Genomic DNA, 14,579 nt, shown 5'->3' on the forward strand with positions numbered 1-14,579 from the left:
TTAAGAGGATCATCTACCCTTTATTTTCTGGCAGGCGTGACTCCCATACAGATGTTCACCCTGGAGCCGGGCTCATCAGCCGCAGGAGGCCCCTCCGGAAGTCTTCGGGAAGGCCCACCGGCTTGCTGGTGGCTGGATTGACAAAGACATGGACTGAAGACCCTGTGGTACAGGCCAAGGCGGCAAAGTGAGCCAGCTTGGGGTGGCCGAAGAAGAAGCCATCGCTGAGGTCCCAGTGGTCGACGGAAGGCGTCTCCCTGGTGGGCTTAGGCGGGAACAGAGCAAGGCGGTAGTGCACGCTGGAGCGACCCACTTTCTCCACGGCCAACGCAGCCACTGGGATCTGAGGAAAGCTGACCGGTGTGTGGAAGGTGCACTGATTGGTCGCCATGAAGCCCACCATGGGGGACGTCAGCAAGCCCGTTTTCAGGCCGCAGTACCTGGGAAAGTACATTACAGTGCTTACTGTGGGTCTCCACGATGCGGTCTCCCAGCCCAACCCCGGTGTTTCAGCCCAGCGGGACCCAGCTTCAGTGGGCCTAGAATCAAATCCCAACTCCGCCCCTCACTAGCTGGGTTACCTTAGGCAAGTTACTGAACTTCTCTGTACCTCAGTTCCCACAATAATGTAATGTTCACAACACTGGTACCTACTTCATAGGCTGACTGAGAATTAAATCAGAAGTGTCATCTAATACAGTATAACATGTAAGACACTAACAGTTCACAGATAGTTCTCATTAAACACTGGCTATTGTTATTAATATTGTGTCCATCTTGTCTTCAAGTCTCCTTGTAAAAAATCAGGTATTTTTGTGCAAATGAGAGAATTACTGTGTCTCTTACATATGTTATGAACTTGTAATCTCTTTAAGGACAGTGACTGTGTCTTTCTTCTTAAGTTTGCTGACTAGAAATAAGACTATGTTTGAGATAGGCTCACTGGGTAAAGAATCTGCCTGACAATACAGGAGACACAGGGATTCGATATCTGGGTTGGGAAGATCCCCTGGAGAAGGAAATGGCAGCCCACTCCAGTGAAAAGTGAAAGTGAAGTCGCTCAGTCGTGTCCGACTCTGCGACCCCTTGGACTGTAGCCTACCAGGATCCTCTCAGTCCATGGGATTTTCCAGGCAAGAATACTGGAGTGGGTTGCCATTTCCTTCTTCAGGGGATCTTCCCGACCCAGGGATCGAACCCGGGTCTCCCACATTGTAGGCAGACGCTTTACCATCTGAGCTACCAAAATCCCATGGATGTAGGAGCCTGGAGGATGACAGTCCATAGAGTCACGAACAACCAGACACAACTGAGCGACTGAGCACTGCTGAGAAAAATGTAGAGGCTGAACAAAATCAGAAACAAAAAGCATCATGCTTAGCCTCTTCCTTCTCCTCCAAAGAAGTCTACTTATGATTGAAACAGATTAATCATATTGTCTTTTTTTTTTTTTTTTGAGAAAATTAAGACTGAATGTGAGAATTTGCTGTAAGAAAACAATTGTGGATTGCCTAAAGGTTTGCCTACAAAGCTGCTCACTTCGGCTCACATGTTTCACAGAAACAAGCTATGAGTCTCCTTCCAGGGCGGGCACCGTGGGTGCCAGGGGCCAGCCACCTGAGCATCCACTGATGTCACCCATCACGACATTAGATACATTCATTTACTGACATGGGAAGTTGTCAGTGAAAAAGATCATATTACAGAACAGTATGTAGCATTCGATCCCATTTGTTTTTATAAGAACATACTGGCTTATGTCCTTATTGCCTAGAAAGAACTCTGAAAGGATAGACTCCCAAGTAGTTTCATGGTGATCTAGCAGTGGAATTTTGTATGATTTTTTTTCTTTTTTTGGCTTGCATATATTTTCCAAAACAAACATGATTTGCCTTTGAAATAAAAAAAGTCCTATTTTGTTTAAATGTCTGAATATGAATTTAATTTCTCCAAAGAAACAATGGAGAGACAAGCAGGCAGGAGAAGCAAGGCTCCTTCTGCCCACTAGGATCCTGCCCCCGGCTGCACTGCCTGAGGGGCCTCCCTCCTGAATAAAGGAGAAGGAAAAGGGAAGAGGAGAAGAAAACCCTGATTTTCAGTGTGACTGAGATCCAGTGAGAACGAAATTCTCCCATTTTTATTTCCCAGGCTTCTTTCCTGCAATTGCTTTCCTAGTTCCCTGCCACCTTTTCCTCATTCTTTTAAGGCACTGACAGTAAAGAAATAGTGCCTCCTCCCACTGGGAGTACAGCATTTCCTGAGCTCCCTGCAACTCTGAGCCAGGCCACCATACCTTTAAATAATTAAAATGCAGGAGTACTTTCAAACAATGAAATCGATGAGCACCTGGTCACCAGGGCCGGCTGGGTGTTTTACATTTTGTTATCCATCTTCAAAACCACCCTGCAGGTAGGTCTCATTTCCCCCATTGTATAGGAAAGAAAGAAGAGCAGGGAGGCTGGATCAATTTCCCAAAGGCATGCGTTTGCACAGTTAAGTGGTGGTCCAGGCCCAAAATTCAGGCTCTGGAGAGCCAAAGCCATGTTTATCCTTCATTCTGGCTTAGTAGATAAAGTAGGTGAAGCCAAAATCTACATTTTAGTCCCATGAATGAATTGCATTTTCTTTACGTGTTCCTTTGACTTTAAGAATGATATTTTCTTTAAGAACTGAGTGATGGCTTCATTACATTTGGATAACAGACTTCCTGTTTGTAAGTTCATAACCAATTTGATTTGACTGGTGGTGACCATAGGGTATTTGGGCTTCCCAGCTGGTTCACTGGTAAAGAATCCACCTGCCAATGCAGGACACACAGGAGACATGGGTTTGATCTCTGGGTCCGGAAGATCCCTTGGAAGAGGGCACGGCAACCCATTCCAGTATTCTTTCCTGAAACATTCCATGGACAGAGGAGCCTGGCGGGCTGCAGTTTATGGGGCTGCAAAGTGTTGGACACGACTGAGCACGCACAACCATAGGGTACTCAGTAAGAATTTTTCCACATTTCCATCTTTTTTAGGTTTTAGTCTTTATCAGAGTTTATACACATGAACATACTCTAAAAAGTCAAACTGCTGCTTGAGGCTTATTATAAAACCAGTGGTTCTCTGGCTGGTTATACCATTGGTTACAGTCTAGGTCAGGGACTCATAGTAAATTCATTCATTTCACAGCCTCCACAGTTCACCTGCTCTTTGTTAGACGCTGAGGCTACAACACTGAGTAAGAGAGGATTCCCGCCCTCAGGAGTTCTCGACTTCAGGGCAGTGGTGGGGCAGGATGTGTCCACTCCTGTCCTCTATTTGGCCAGAAGGAGCCTGTTGTTCCTTTCTGGTTCCCCTTCCACTTTCTTCTTCTTCTCTCCCTTTCTTCCTTTCCTCAGCAAACATTTACTGTGCACGTCTGTGTTCCAAGTGAAGAAGGAATTCATAGGGCCTGGACTCCATCTCAGGCCTGTCCATGCTGGCTGTGCTCGGCTGCCTCTCCAGCGGACTCTGAACCCTCTGCTTAGTGCCTGTGGGGATGACAATGGAAGGATAAGACCCCCTCCAGACAGGGGAATCTTGAAGATCACATCCAGGCTACTCATAGCCTAAGAGGAAGCATACCGTAATCACCCCTGTCTCCGGACAGGTCATAAACTTTTTTTCGTATCTATCAGGATGTAATCACAGGCTTATCAATTATTAACTGGTTGGAATGTAACTGCGGGCTTATTGACTATTGACTGTTTGGACACGTACACATGGGGTAGGTGGTGGGTTTGGACACGTACGCATGGGGTATAAAAGATTTTCACAAATGCTGGACGGGGTCCTTGGCTAAGAGGAGACTCTGCCTTGGGCCCGCCGGCGTAGTAAACTGCACTCCACTATCTGCATTGTCCTTCTGAGTGAGTCTGTTTCCCAGAAAGCGTGGCTATAACACAAGCACGGAAGAGAGAGCCATGAACAGTCAGTAGGTGACAGTCCATGCCTTCACATGGCCATGGTCTAGAAGGGGGCACACTCAGAACTCAGGGTGATGAGCCCTAGGCAGGGGAAGCACAGGGACTCTGGGAGCTCGTAGCAGGGGGTCTGGCTCCTTTTTGGTATCAGGAAAGACCCTCTGAGAAAGTGACAGCTAAGCTAATAAGCTAAGGAGAAACTGTACAAACTTTTCAAGTGAACAGTTGGGGAGACAGCTTTCCAGAAAGAGGAATGGCCTTTGTGGTAGTCTAGAGGCCAGGGACCTGAGGGCACGTCCCAGAGACAGCACAGGTCCCGGAGGGCCGCCACGCAGACTGCCAGCAGCAGCGGGGGAGCAGGCAGGAGGCAGACTGGGGAGGGTCTTGGTGAGGATTTTGGATTTTATCCTGGGGCATTGGGAAGCCACTAAAGACAGGGAGATGTTCATTCACTCAGTCAAGTCTGACTCTTTGTGACCCCATAAATTGCAACAAGCCAGGCTTCCCTGTCCTCAACTATCTCCCTGAGTTTGCTCAAACTCATGTCCATTGAGTTAGTGATGCCATTCAACCATCTCATCCTCTATCATCCATCCCCTTCTCCTCCTGCCTTCAATCTTTCCCAGCATCAGGGTCTTTTCCAATGAGTCAGCTCTTCGAATCAGGCAGCCAAAGGATTGGAGCTCCAGCTTCATCAGTCCTTCCAATGAACATTCAGGGTTGATCTCCTATAGGATTGATTGATTTGATCTCTTTGCTGTCCAAAGGACTCCTCTCAAGAGGCAGGCAGGGAGAGGCAATATCAGATTTATTTAGTAAAACTGTGGTTTTGAATCAAACAATGAATTAGACAGAAACAGTGATGTATGCAGAAGAATAATTAGGTAACTACATAGTTCTAGCAAAAAATGATGGTGCCTGCGACTAGGATGATGAGAGCAGAGATGGAGAAAACTAGATGGAATCAAGAGAGATTTTGCATAAGGTGTGATGATAAATTGAAATGAAGGAGACAGAAGAGCCCAGAGTTGCTCCCAGTCTAGGTGACTTAATGCTTTGAACAGGTTGAGCTGAGGTGCCTGTGAGACCCTAAGATGATATGCACAGTAGGGATAACAATACCTCTGAGTGAGTGAGTGGAAGTCACTCAGTCGTGTCCGACTCTTTGCGACCCCATAGACTGTAGCCTGCCAGGTTCCTCTGTCCTTGGGATTTTCCAGGCAAGAATATTGGAGTGGGTAGCCATTCCCTTCTCCAGGGGATCTTCCCAACCCAGGGATCGAACCTAGGTCTCCCACATTGCAGGGAGATTCTTTACCATCTGAGCCACCAAGGAAGCCCTAGCTACAGTTTATTTAGTCCTGCACGGCATGCGAGGCCTTCCATGGATTATCAATCCAGGAGGCATCTGGATCTACGGGTCTGATGCTCAGAAAGAGGTTTGGGCTGCAGACAGGAGTTGAGCTCAGATCTAACATCAGGGTCTAGGCAGGGAGGGTGAAGAGTGGAAGCCACTGGCATAACACACGCATCGTGGTGGGCCTGTGGTGAGCTGGAAAGCAAAGGCCCAGTCTGACCTCACGCAAATTCAGACTCTAAAAAAGATACTGATGTTAAAAAGAAATACTCAGCCTCAAATGGAGTCATGGCTCCTTCAGACAGCACACGAACACATCACTGCAATTTCAATCCCTCCTAGGAATGTGACCTTTGAAACAGTCAATCTGAAAAGTCCTACCTACGGGAGTGAGGTTATCTGCATGATAAAGACCCCTGCTGCTCCCTGCCCCCAAAAGAAGACACCATGGTCTGAAATAATCCTTTCTTCTCTTTGGCTGATACCTTCTTGACCCATCCTCCTTTTACCTATAAACATCTTCCATTTTATACAACTCCTCAGAGCCTCTTTCTATTTAACTAGACGGGGTGAATAAAACCAATTGGATCTTCAAATTTACTCAGTTGAAATTTGTTTTTTTAACACTGGGCAGACTAAGTAAAATTCATGTGTGTACTGTCTGGATTTGTCTTTCTGGTTCCTGGTTTGTGACCTGTGGGAAAGACTAAATCAGGCGAGAGGGAGGGCCTAAAAGAGAATGTCGGGGAGGGTAGTGAAATCAAGCCCAGATTCAACCTGACACACACAAAAAACTGTCTTTGAATAAGCTCTCAATGGATATTTCTTGGGATACAACAAATGACTGATAAAGTGATTGTGACGCTGCCTAATAATTAAGGTGAATGTCCATCTTCTATGCTTTCTTACACCTGCTTTATAAAGTAAACTTTAGCATAAAGGGCTGTTTGACTTGGAAGACCCCTTGTGACTTACTTAATATAGGGGTTCCCCAACTCTAGTGTGGGACTTGGAATCTCCTGGGGAACCTTCACAACATCCAGATCTCCGGAGTCCTCTCACATCTCCTGAATCAATATACATGGCATCCTGACTCTTAACAAAGTCCCAGGTGACTCTGATGCACACTTAGCATGGGGGTTGTTCCTCAAGGGCTACCCTCTCAGATAAGGAAACTGCCCAGAGAGATGAAGTAAGTTGCTCATCTGCACACAGCTAGAAAGGAACAGGGTCTATCTACACTTGGCGGTCACTTCAGCCCTTTCCATTAACCTCCTCAGCCCCAGACACAGCCCCATCCCAGGCTTGGAGACTAGTGCATCTCTGGGGCATTTGTGGCTCGGAATCAGATCAACTGTGTTCACGATCTCACCCTGACACTGCACCCAACTCCACCGGCTGGGCTTGGTCGTCTCTTACTCCTCCTTCCCAAGCTCCTGTCTCCTTCCTTGAGTCCACAGCTATGTTCTGCCTTGACCCTAGCGCTGAGGCTCCGCCTTGGTGCCTCGCCTCCCCTGGTTGCCTCTGGAGCAGGAGCTGTGCACACTTGGGGGACACGGTGCCTCTGGGTCTGGGTGAGCACACAGTCTTGTCGCCTCCTGAGGTCTGGAGAGAAGCGCCTGTCAGATGGTAGGAGGCCAGTGGGCATATGGCACAAGTAACACCTTTCAGAGAGGTGAGGCTATTTTTGTCACTTGCTATAAATAACATAGGATCGGCCATGGCTTGTGGTCAGTTACCTGGCATGTCAAGGCAGGATTCTGGCAGGAAGTCCATCCCCACACTCCCTGAAACTAAGAATAAGCACAAGCTGGGCAGCGTGACCCCATGACTGTGCTGAGTCCTGAGGGAGCATCACGTGAGCTGCCGAAGAGAGACTCCGGCCAAGGGAATCTGCACAGAGGGGCCCCAGCTTGGGCGGTGTCAGGAGGTTATGTGGTTACAAGGAGAAATACGTATTTAGAAATATAGACCTGGGGAGAAAATACCTTAAATGTGAACATGTATAGAGCTAAAAGATTAAGATGATGAAGCTCACACTTAGGAATATACTCTGAATGTCTTTACATAAATAATTTATCTTCCGTCAAGCCTCTTTGGATATTGCCTTCACAGAATGATTTTGGTCTACAGGGGCTAATTGAAATTAATTGTAGGCAAGTCCCTGTGCCATCCATTTCTATTGACCTTGGCCTGCAGTGTAAAATACTGGTTAAGAGCTCAAGTCATTAGACCTGGGTTTGAATTACAGCTCTGCTGCTGTGTGACTTCAAAGAGTCACTCAACCATCCCAGAGGCTCAAATTTTTCTCATTTCTAAAATGAAGACAGTAACACAGACATGACAGGGTTTTTGTGAAATTAAATAAGGCAACGCATATCTTATATGTCTTGGCTGATTACTGCAACTTAAAAGATTTTTGTTGTTATTTTTGTTTGTTTTTAAAATTTTTCAACAATTTTGGTCTCTAGGGGTGGACATTTACATCTGTCTTTGGGCCAAATGTTTCCTTTATTTAGGGAAGACCGCTTGTATCAAAACCCTGGCAGCCAACCAAGGTGTCGACATGGTGTTCTCACAGGAGAACTATCAAAAGGGCCAGTGTATTGTTTCTTCAAGTGGTTTTAAGAGCAGTGGAGGGGAGAAATCAGGCAAGCAGAGCAAGAGGGAAAGGACAGGATGGATGAGACATGGCAACTGTTGCACTTTAGGAACTTTGAGAAAAGGCCGAGAAATGCTTTGAAGGGGAGGTAGGACAGGTTCAGCAACTGAACCAAGTAAGTTTGAGCCAGTGTACTTTGCATAGAAAACTTACAGAATTTAATGATTGCTGCAATGTCGTAACAGACAAGAATTTACTCAAGAGGTAAATGGAAGTTGTTCAGTCCCTCTGTGGCAATGACACAATCATACCAATTTGTGGAGCTAATCCTTCTCAGCAGAAAATGGTAAACCAACCTTGACTTCATCTGAGGTCTTACTGACCTAACCACATCACTGGGTTTGGTGCTGGTGATACGGCAGCACTGGGTCCTCTTCCCCGGCAGAGCTTACACTTAAAGAAAGGCCATAAAGAACACAAGCTGGAAGTGCTCTGCGGGAGATGGACACGGCTGTATAAGATGCTGTAACAAGGGAGCCTGAAGCAGGTGGAGGCAGGTGGGAGTGCAGAGCTCCTGAGGGACTGAAGGAAGGCCAGTGAGGCCCCGTGGCTAGACCACGGGACAGGAGGGGAGGATGGAAGTGGGTGAGGTACGAGAGAAAGGCTGGGCCTGATCCTTCACCGATCGGATTTTAACCTAACACAATGGGAAGCCACTGCTGAGTTTTAAAGAGGAGGGAGAGTTAGCATTTCACAAGTGACCCTTTAGGGGATGGATGGGGAAGGCAAAAGCGGAGGTCGAGGTACCAGTTAGGAGAGCTGGGACTGGGGACAGGACTGGGCTTGTGGCTCCACAGATATTCAACATGCGGCTCAAAGGACCCATGCCTGGGCCTCCCTGGCTGGCTGGCTTCCACCTCTCACAAAGGTTACTGCTCACACTAAGAGCATCTACAGCAGAAACAGGGGTCTCCACCATCCCGATAACCTTTGAGACTATGATGAAACCTCGCGTTCCTCACTGTAATGCCACTCTCCCCAGGTTGATTTCTGCCTCAGTTAACTGTCACTGGGCATGGCAATACCTGTGGTCTTGTCTCACTCTCTGAGCATAGTTTTAGATCTAGGTTTTCCAGGTTTTTCAAGTAGTTAAGGAGGAATATTATTCCAAACCCAAGGGGAAATGACTACCTAGACAAATGAATGTATCTGCAAACGTTTCAGCTATTTTGCTCCTGAAAGGGAGAGGGAGGCAGTTAAGATAAAAATAGGAAGAAATATTTTCTGACAGCCTCACAGTTTGAATAACCATGACCTGAAGAATAGTGAGTTTTCCTTTGGTTAGTTTCACGTTGCTTTTAAGCACAGTTTGGCTTTATTTTAAAGGACAAATGGTTTTTAAAAAGGACAAATGATATAAGTAACAAGAAGGATTTCTTAGACTTTTAAAGTCAAGTAGGATGTGAGATTGAATAAATAAACAAGCCTACCTCACATTATGTTTACTTTCATTTGGCAATATTTTTTTAAAAACCAAAATATATATAAATAAACTGGGTTGCCTATCTCTGAATATAAAAAGCTGATATAATGAGTTGGCAGTAGCTCACATTAGGAAAATGCCCAGACCCAGCTGCCTGCACATCATCACAGTTTTCAAAGTGCACGCACTGGGTCCCCAAACTCAGCAAAACTAATGAAAATCATCTGCTGTTAGAGCAGAACAATTTTCGCAACTGTGTTCTCCCAAGAAATTCATTCTGGTAAATCAGTGTCAAGATGACAAGAAAGTCCAACATATCTCAAGAGGCACAATCTATAACAAGCAAAAGTCCGTGCTCAGAAGCAATATTAAAGGATCTGATGAAGAATTCAAGACTCAGAAATGAAGGATGTGAAACAAATTCATTAAAACATTTTGAATAAAAATAAGAAGACTGTGACATGATGCTCAATTCACAGGAAAACACGGTCTCAAAGGGTAAATGTGATAGATGATGATCAGATAATTTCGGACATCCAGACGCAGAGCCAACTGTGGGCGAAGGCCAAGAGAAAGTAGATTAGGGTCAACTTGGACTCCACACACTAATGATACTACTACTGCTGCGCTTTCTGTCTTTGTTGGAGTTGCCCTCTGAGGGAGAGAGTTCAAAGACAGCATCTTTGAAAACTGACTATTAGATCTTCCAGGTCCTCAAAATTAGGCAGGCCAGGGATATGGTGATAGTTCCTGGGCCCGCTGAGAAAAAAGAACAGAAGTTAAGAAAGGTGTTTATGCATTCCATGAGGTCCCTAAAATCCAACTTCTTCCAATTAGTTATGGGCTTCCCTCTCTGGTGGCTCAGACCTGCAATGCAGGAGACCCAGGTTTGATCCCTGGGTCAGAAGGGAATTCTACCCACTCCAATATTCTTGCCTGAAGAATTCTATGGAGAGACGAGCCTGGTAGGCTACAGTCCATGGGACTGCCAAGAGTCAGAAGAGACTGAGCATTTAACACTTTTACCTTATGGGAAAGTCCAGGGGCCTGTGAAGAACAGCAGTTAAAAACCTATTTTAAAAACCCATTTTAAACTGACCAGTAGAGTAGAAAGCACTTTAACACATGCAGAACCGTTTAGAATAACAAATACACCAGCAATAACTCTCTGAGGGCTTTCCATCTACAGAAAGCAAAAGTTGGAGAAGAGTTAGAATGGAAGATAAGTTTTTCTTTTTTTAATTCCACAGAGTGTGATGTAGGAAGTTGAAAGAACTTTGAGCCTTGGCCACAGAAAGAGGCTAGTGAAGAACGCAGGTGCCCAGCTCAGAGGATTCCCCATCAGTCCATGCACTTGGGTGGCTTTAAGGCTTTTTTGTCACGTTTCCTCATGATTTTTAAATAATTTTTATTACATAATTAATGCATACACATTGTAGAAAAGTAGAAAATATAAGCAACTACTAGTTTTAATAATTTTATTTAATTTTGGCTGCGCTGGGCCTTTGTTGCCCTGTGCAGGCTTTCTCCAGCTGCAGGGAGCCAGGGCCACTCTGGTGCAGCGCGCGGGCCTCTCGTTGCGGTGGCCTCTCCCGTTGCGGAGCACAGGCTCTAGGCAGCTGCGGCACACGGGCTTGGTAGTTGTGGCCCATGGACCCAACTGCTCCACAGCATGTGGAATTTTCCCAGCCCAGGGACCCCACGTACCCTGAGTAGGCAGCTGGATTCTTATCCACTGTGCCACCAGGGAAGTTCACATTTTTAAAAAAATTACCCTTTATTCCATAACTCAGAGATCCCCAGAATTAACATTTTGGTACACATCTTTTCAGACTCTTTTTCAGAAAAGGAGGTTTTTGTTTTGTTCTGAATAAAACAGATCACACTGCAATTTGCTTGCTTCAGTCAATTATATATTATGAACTTGTTTCTATGCCAATAAATGTATTTTTAATGACTGCTAAGTATGCCCTTGTATGGATGTAACATTTAGTGAATCAACCCCAAAGCAATTAAAAAACTTGTTGTGAAGTGCTTTTCGACTTACAGAAAAGTTTGCAAAAACAGTACATAAGACACCTGCATAACTATTGTACAGAGCCGTCCATTCTTAACATTTTGTCACATGTGCTTTAGCATTAACATTTATTACTTCTGAATTACCTGAGAGTATGTTGCATATATCATGCCACTTTTCCCTAAATATTTCAGTGTGTGTTTCCTAAAAACAAGGATAGTCTCCTCCATAACTACAGGACAGAATTTGTTATCAAATTCAGGAAATTTAACAACGGTCTAATCCTTCTAGTAATCTACAGTTTATATTCCAAGTTGTTTCAATAAGGTGTTTTACTTTTTAAAAAAGAAGAGGAACTGCTATGGTGGTCCAGAGATTAAGACTCTGCCTGGCAATGCAGGAGACACAGGTTTGATCCCCAGTGGGGGAACTCAGATCCCACAAGCTGTCGAGCAGCTGAGCCCACGTGACACATCTGAGCCTGCACACTCTGGAGCCCTCGTGCCACAACTAGAGTTCATGCACCACAAAGAAAGATGCCGCCTAACACAGAAAAGAGCCCGCGTGTACTGAATAAGACCCAATGCAGCCAAATATTGTTTTTTAAAAGAAGAAACTTCTTTTTCCTGGTGCAAGATCTAATCCCAGATCATGTGTTACATTTAGTTGTCACAGCTCTTCAGTCATCTTTTAATCTGGAACAGTCCTTCGGTCTGTGTTTATCTTTTATGACACTGATATTTTCCTGATGAATAAATACAAGCTAGTTATTGCACAGTATGACCCTTTATGTGGGTCTGTATGATGACCCCTCAGAGTTGGATTGAGGTTGGAACACTATACAAATGTCAGTGGGCCCTTTTCAGGCTTCATATACAGAGCCACAAGAAGTCCATTTGTCCTTATTGGTGATGTAAATTTGGTCACTTCATTAAAATATCTATTGCCTACTTTTTCTATTGTATAGTTTTCCTTTTGTCTATTTTTTAAATTGTGGTAAACACAAAATTTATCATTTTAGACATTTTTAAAATGTATAGTTCAGTGGCAGTAAGTATTGATACATTTATGTTTTTATGCATCTGCTCTATAGTATTTATTTTTCCTTTTAACAAGTAATCTGTAGAAAGACATGAACATGATCTTAGCCTCATGCTCAGATACTGTCCTTAATTACCTCTCCTCCTACCTGCTACTTCTTGATCTAGGGCTCACTGATGATTCACGCTGAGACTAGAGACTAAGTCCTGACATTAACCCCAGCCCTTTCCCTTTCCCCTTTGTCTTCCCTTCATTCCACAGACAAGGGCGTAAAGTTCTTCTAGTCACTGGCTCTGGATCTGGAGAGAGAAATGCTGACCTGGATGATTTCCAAGAGCCATTTCTGCCCTAAACTGCTATAATTCTTTACAAAAATAGTCATGCCTTTCCTGGTCTCATGTCCAGTTCTTCAAACAACTCTTGGTTCTACTCTGGGCCACGCTCTATACTGGATGTCAAGAAATAAAAATGGATAAAGCAAAAGCACCTTTTCTTGAGCTGCTTACATTTTGATGGGAGATACACAAATGGTGGGGGTGCAATGTGGGGACTCTGGGCATGGAGGTGGCCTAGAGCACAATGGAAACACACTGTTACAAAAATGAAAAGACAAGCCACAAACTGGGAGAAAATACTGGACAAACCTATCCAACAAAGGACTTGGATCTAGAATATATAAAATACACTTACAAGTTAATAAGACACACAAGACAATTTTAAAATGTGTGAGATTTGAATAGATACTTCACCAAGAAGATATATGAGTGGCAATAAGAATAAGAAAAGATGTCCAATATCATTAGTCATTATGAAAAAGATAATTAAAACCACAATGAGATACCCATTGAACACCCACTAGAATGGCTAAAATGAATGAGATACACTATATCAGGTCTTGACAATGATGTGGAGGATGGATTGGAGTTCTCATATACTGCTGATGGGAATGGGAAAAGGTACAGCTGCTTGGAAAAATACTTTGCCAGTTTCCTGAAGAAAAGGCAAAAATACACCTACCATATGACACAGCTGCTCGATTCTTAGGTAATTATCCAAGAGAAATGAAAGCATTTTTACACAAAGGCTCATGCCTGAATATTCACAGCAGCTTTATTTGTAATAGCTGGAAAGCCCAAATGTTGGACCACAAGTGTGGTACATTCATACTATAGAATACTATTCATCAACAAAAAGAAATGAACATACAACAAGGATTAAACTCAGGGTAATTATGCTGAGACAAAGAAGTCAGACCAAAACAAAAGTACATACTGTAGGATTCCACTTACATAAATTTCTAGAAAATGCAAACTAATCTCTAGTGAAAGAAAGCAAATAAATGGTTACCTGGGGATGGGGGTGGGGAGGACTCGGAGGAGGGATGACCAAGAGAGCACCAGGGAACTTTGGGTGGTGTTCCTTTTCTTAATTGAAGTGAGGATTTCATGAGTGTACAAATATGCCAAAACCCCTCAAATTGTGCACTTTAAATATGTGCAGCTTACTTTGTCAAAGCTGTTTGAAAAAATACAATGAAAAGAAATATGCCAATATCTTAGCAATAGCAAATATGCTAATATCTAAACAAAATCAGTCTCTGATTATAGGATGGGGGAATTATTAACAAGGACTCTTTTCTTCTCATCCTTTTCTGAATTTTCCAAATTGTCCAAAATGAGCAGGCTATACTACCTAAATCAAAAAAGCTACTTTTGCAGAAAAAGAGTTAGATACACAAAGAAATCTGTAGAAAACAGTCTATACTTATGAACTTTAAGACTACTGGGTGAAAAAAATCAAAGACATGGCACTTTTCAAATAACAAAAGAGCCTCTATTCTTTCAGAAGTTATGGCAGACCAGAGGGGACCGTGAGAAGGTTTTATATGTTCCACAATAATAAAAATATCTAAGTTTAAAGCCATCTATGGAAAAGGTACCGTATTAACAAAATGCATCATTTAGCTGGATTGTTCAGCTCAAATGTCTTTCAAATACATGAGTGGGAGGTAGATGCAGGGAACCGGGAAAAGGAAGAGACAATGCCAGACATCAAAGAAGGTGAATTTTTACAAGATGTCCTGACCCTTTATTTCTTGAGTTCACCCAGAAGTATAAAGATTAAAGAAAA

General features: G+C 44.0%; 1 protein-coding gene across 2 annotated transcripts in view; it reads right to left on the reverse strand.

Annotated features, from left to right (window-relative positions):
• Positions 1-14,579, reverse strand: part of LOC122450289 — a 200,924-nt gene continuing 186,345 nt past the window's right edge. For both annotated transcript variants that reach the window (XM_043482539.1, XM_043482540.1), the window contains exon 3: positions 1-440. In XM_043482539.1, coding sequence (XP_043338474.1) covers positions 56-440 — 385 coding nt within the window. In that variant the 3' untranslated portion in view covers positions 1-55. The remainder of the gene's footprint in view (positions 441-14,579) is intronic.

Source organism: Cervus canadensis, chromosome 11 (assembly GCF_019320065.1).
Source record: "Cervus canadensis isolate Bull #8, Minnesota chromosome 11, ASM1932006v1, whole genome shotgun sequence".
Lineage (NCBI taxonomy): Eukaryota > Metazoa > Chordata > Mammalia > Artiodactyla > Cervidae > Cervus > Cervus canadensis.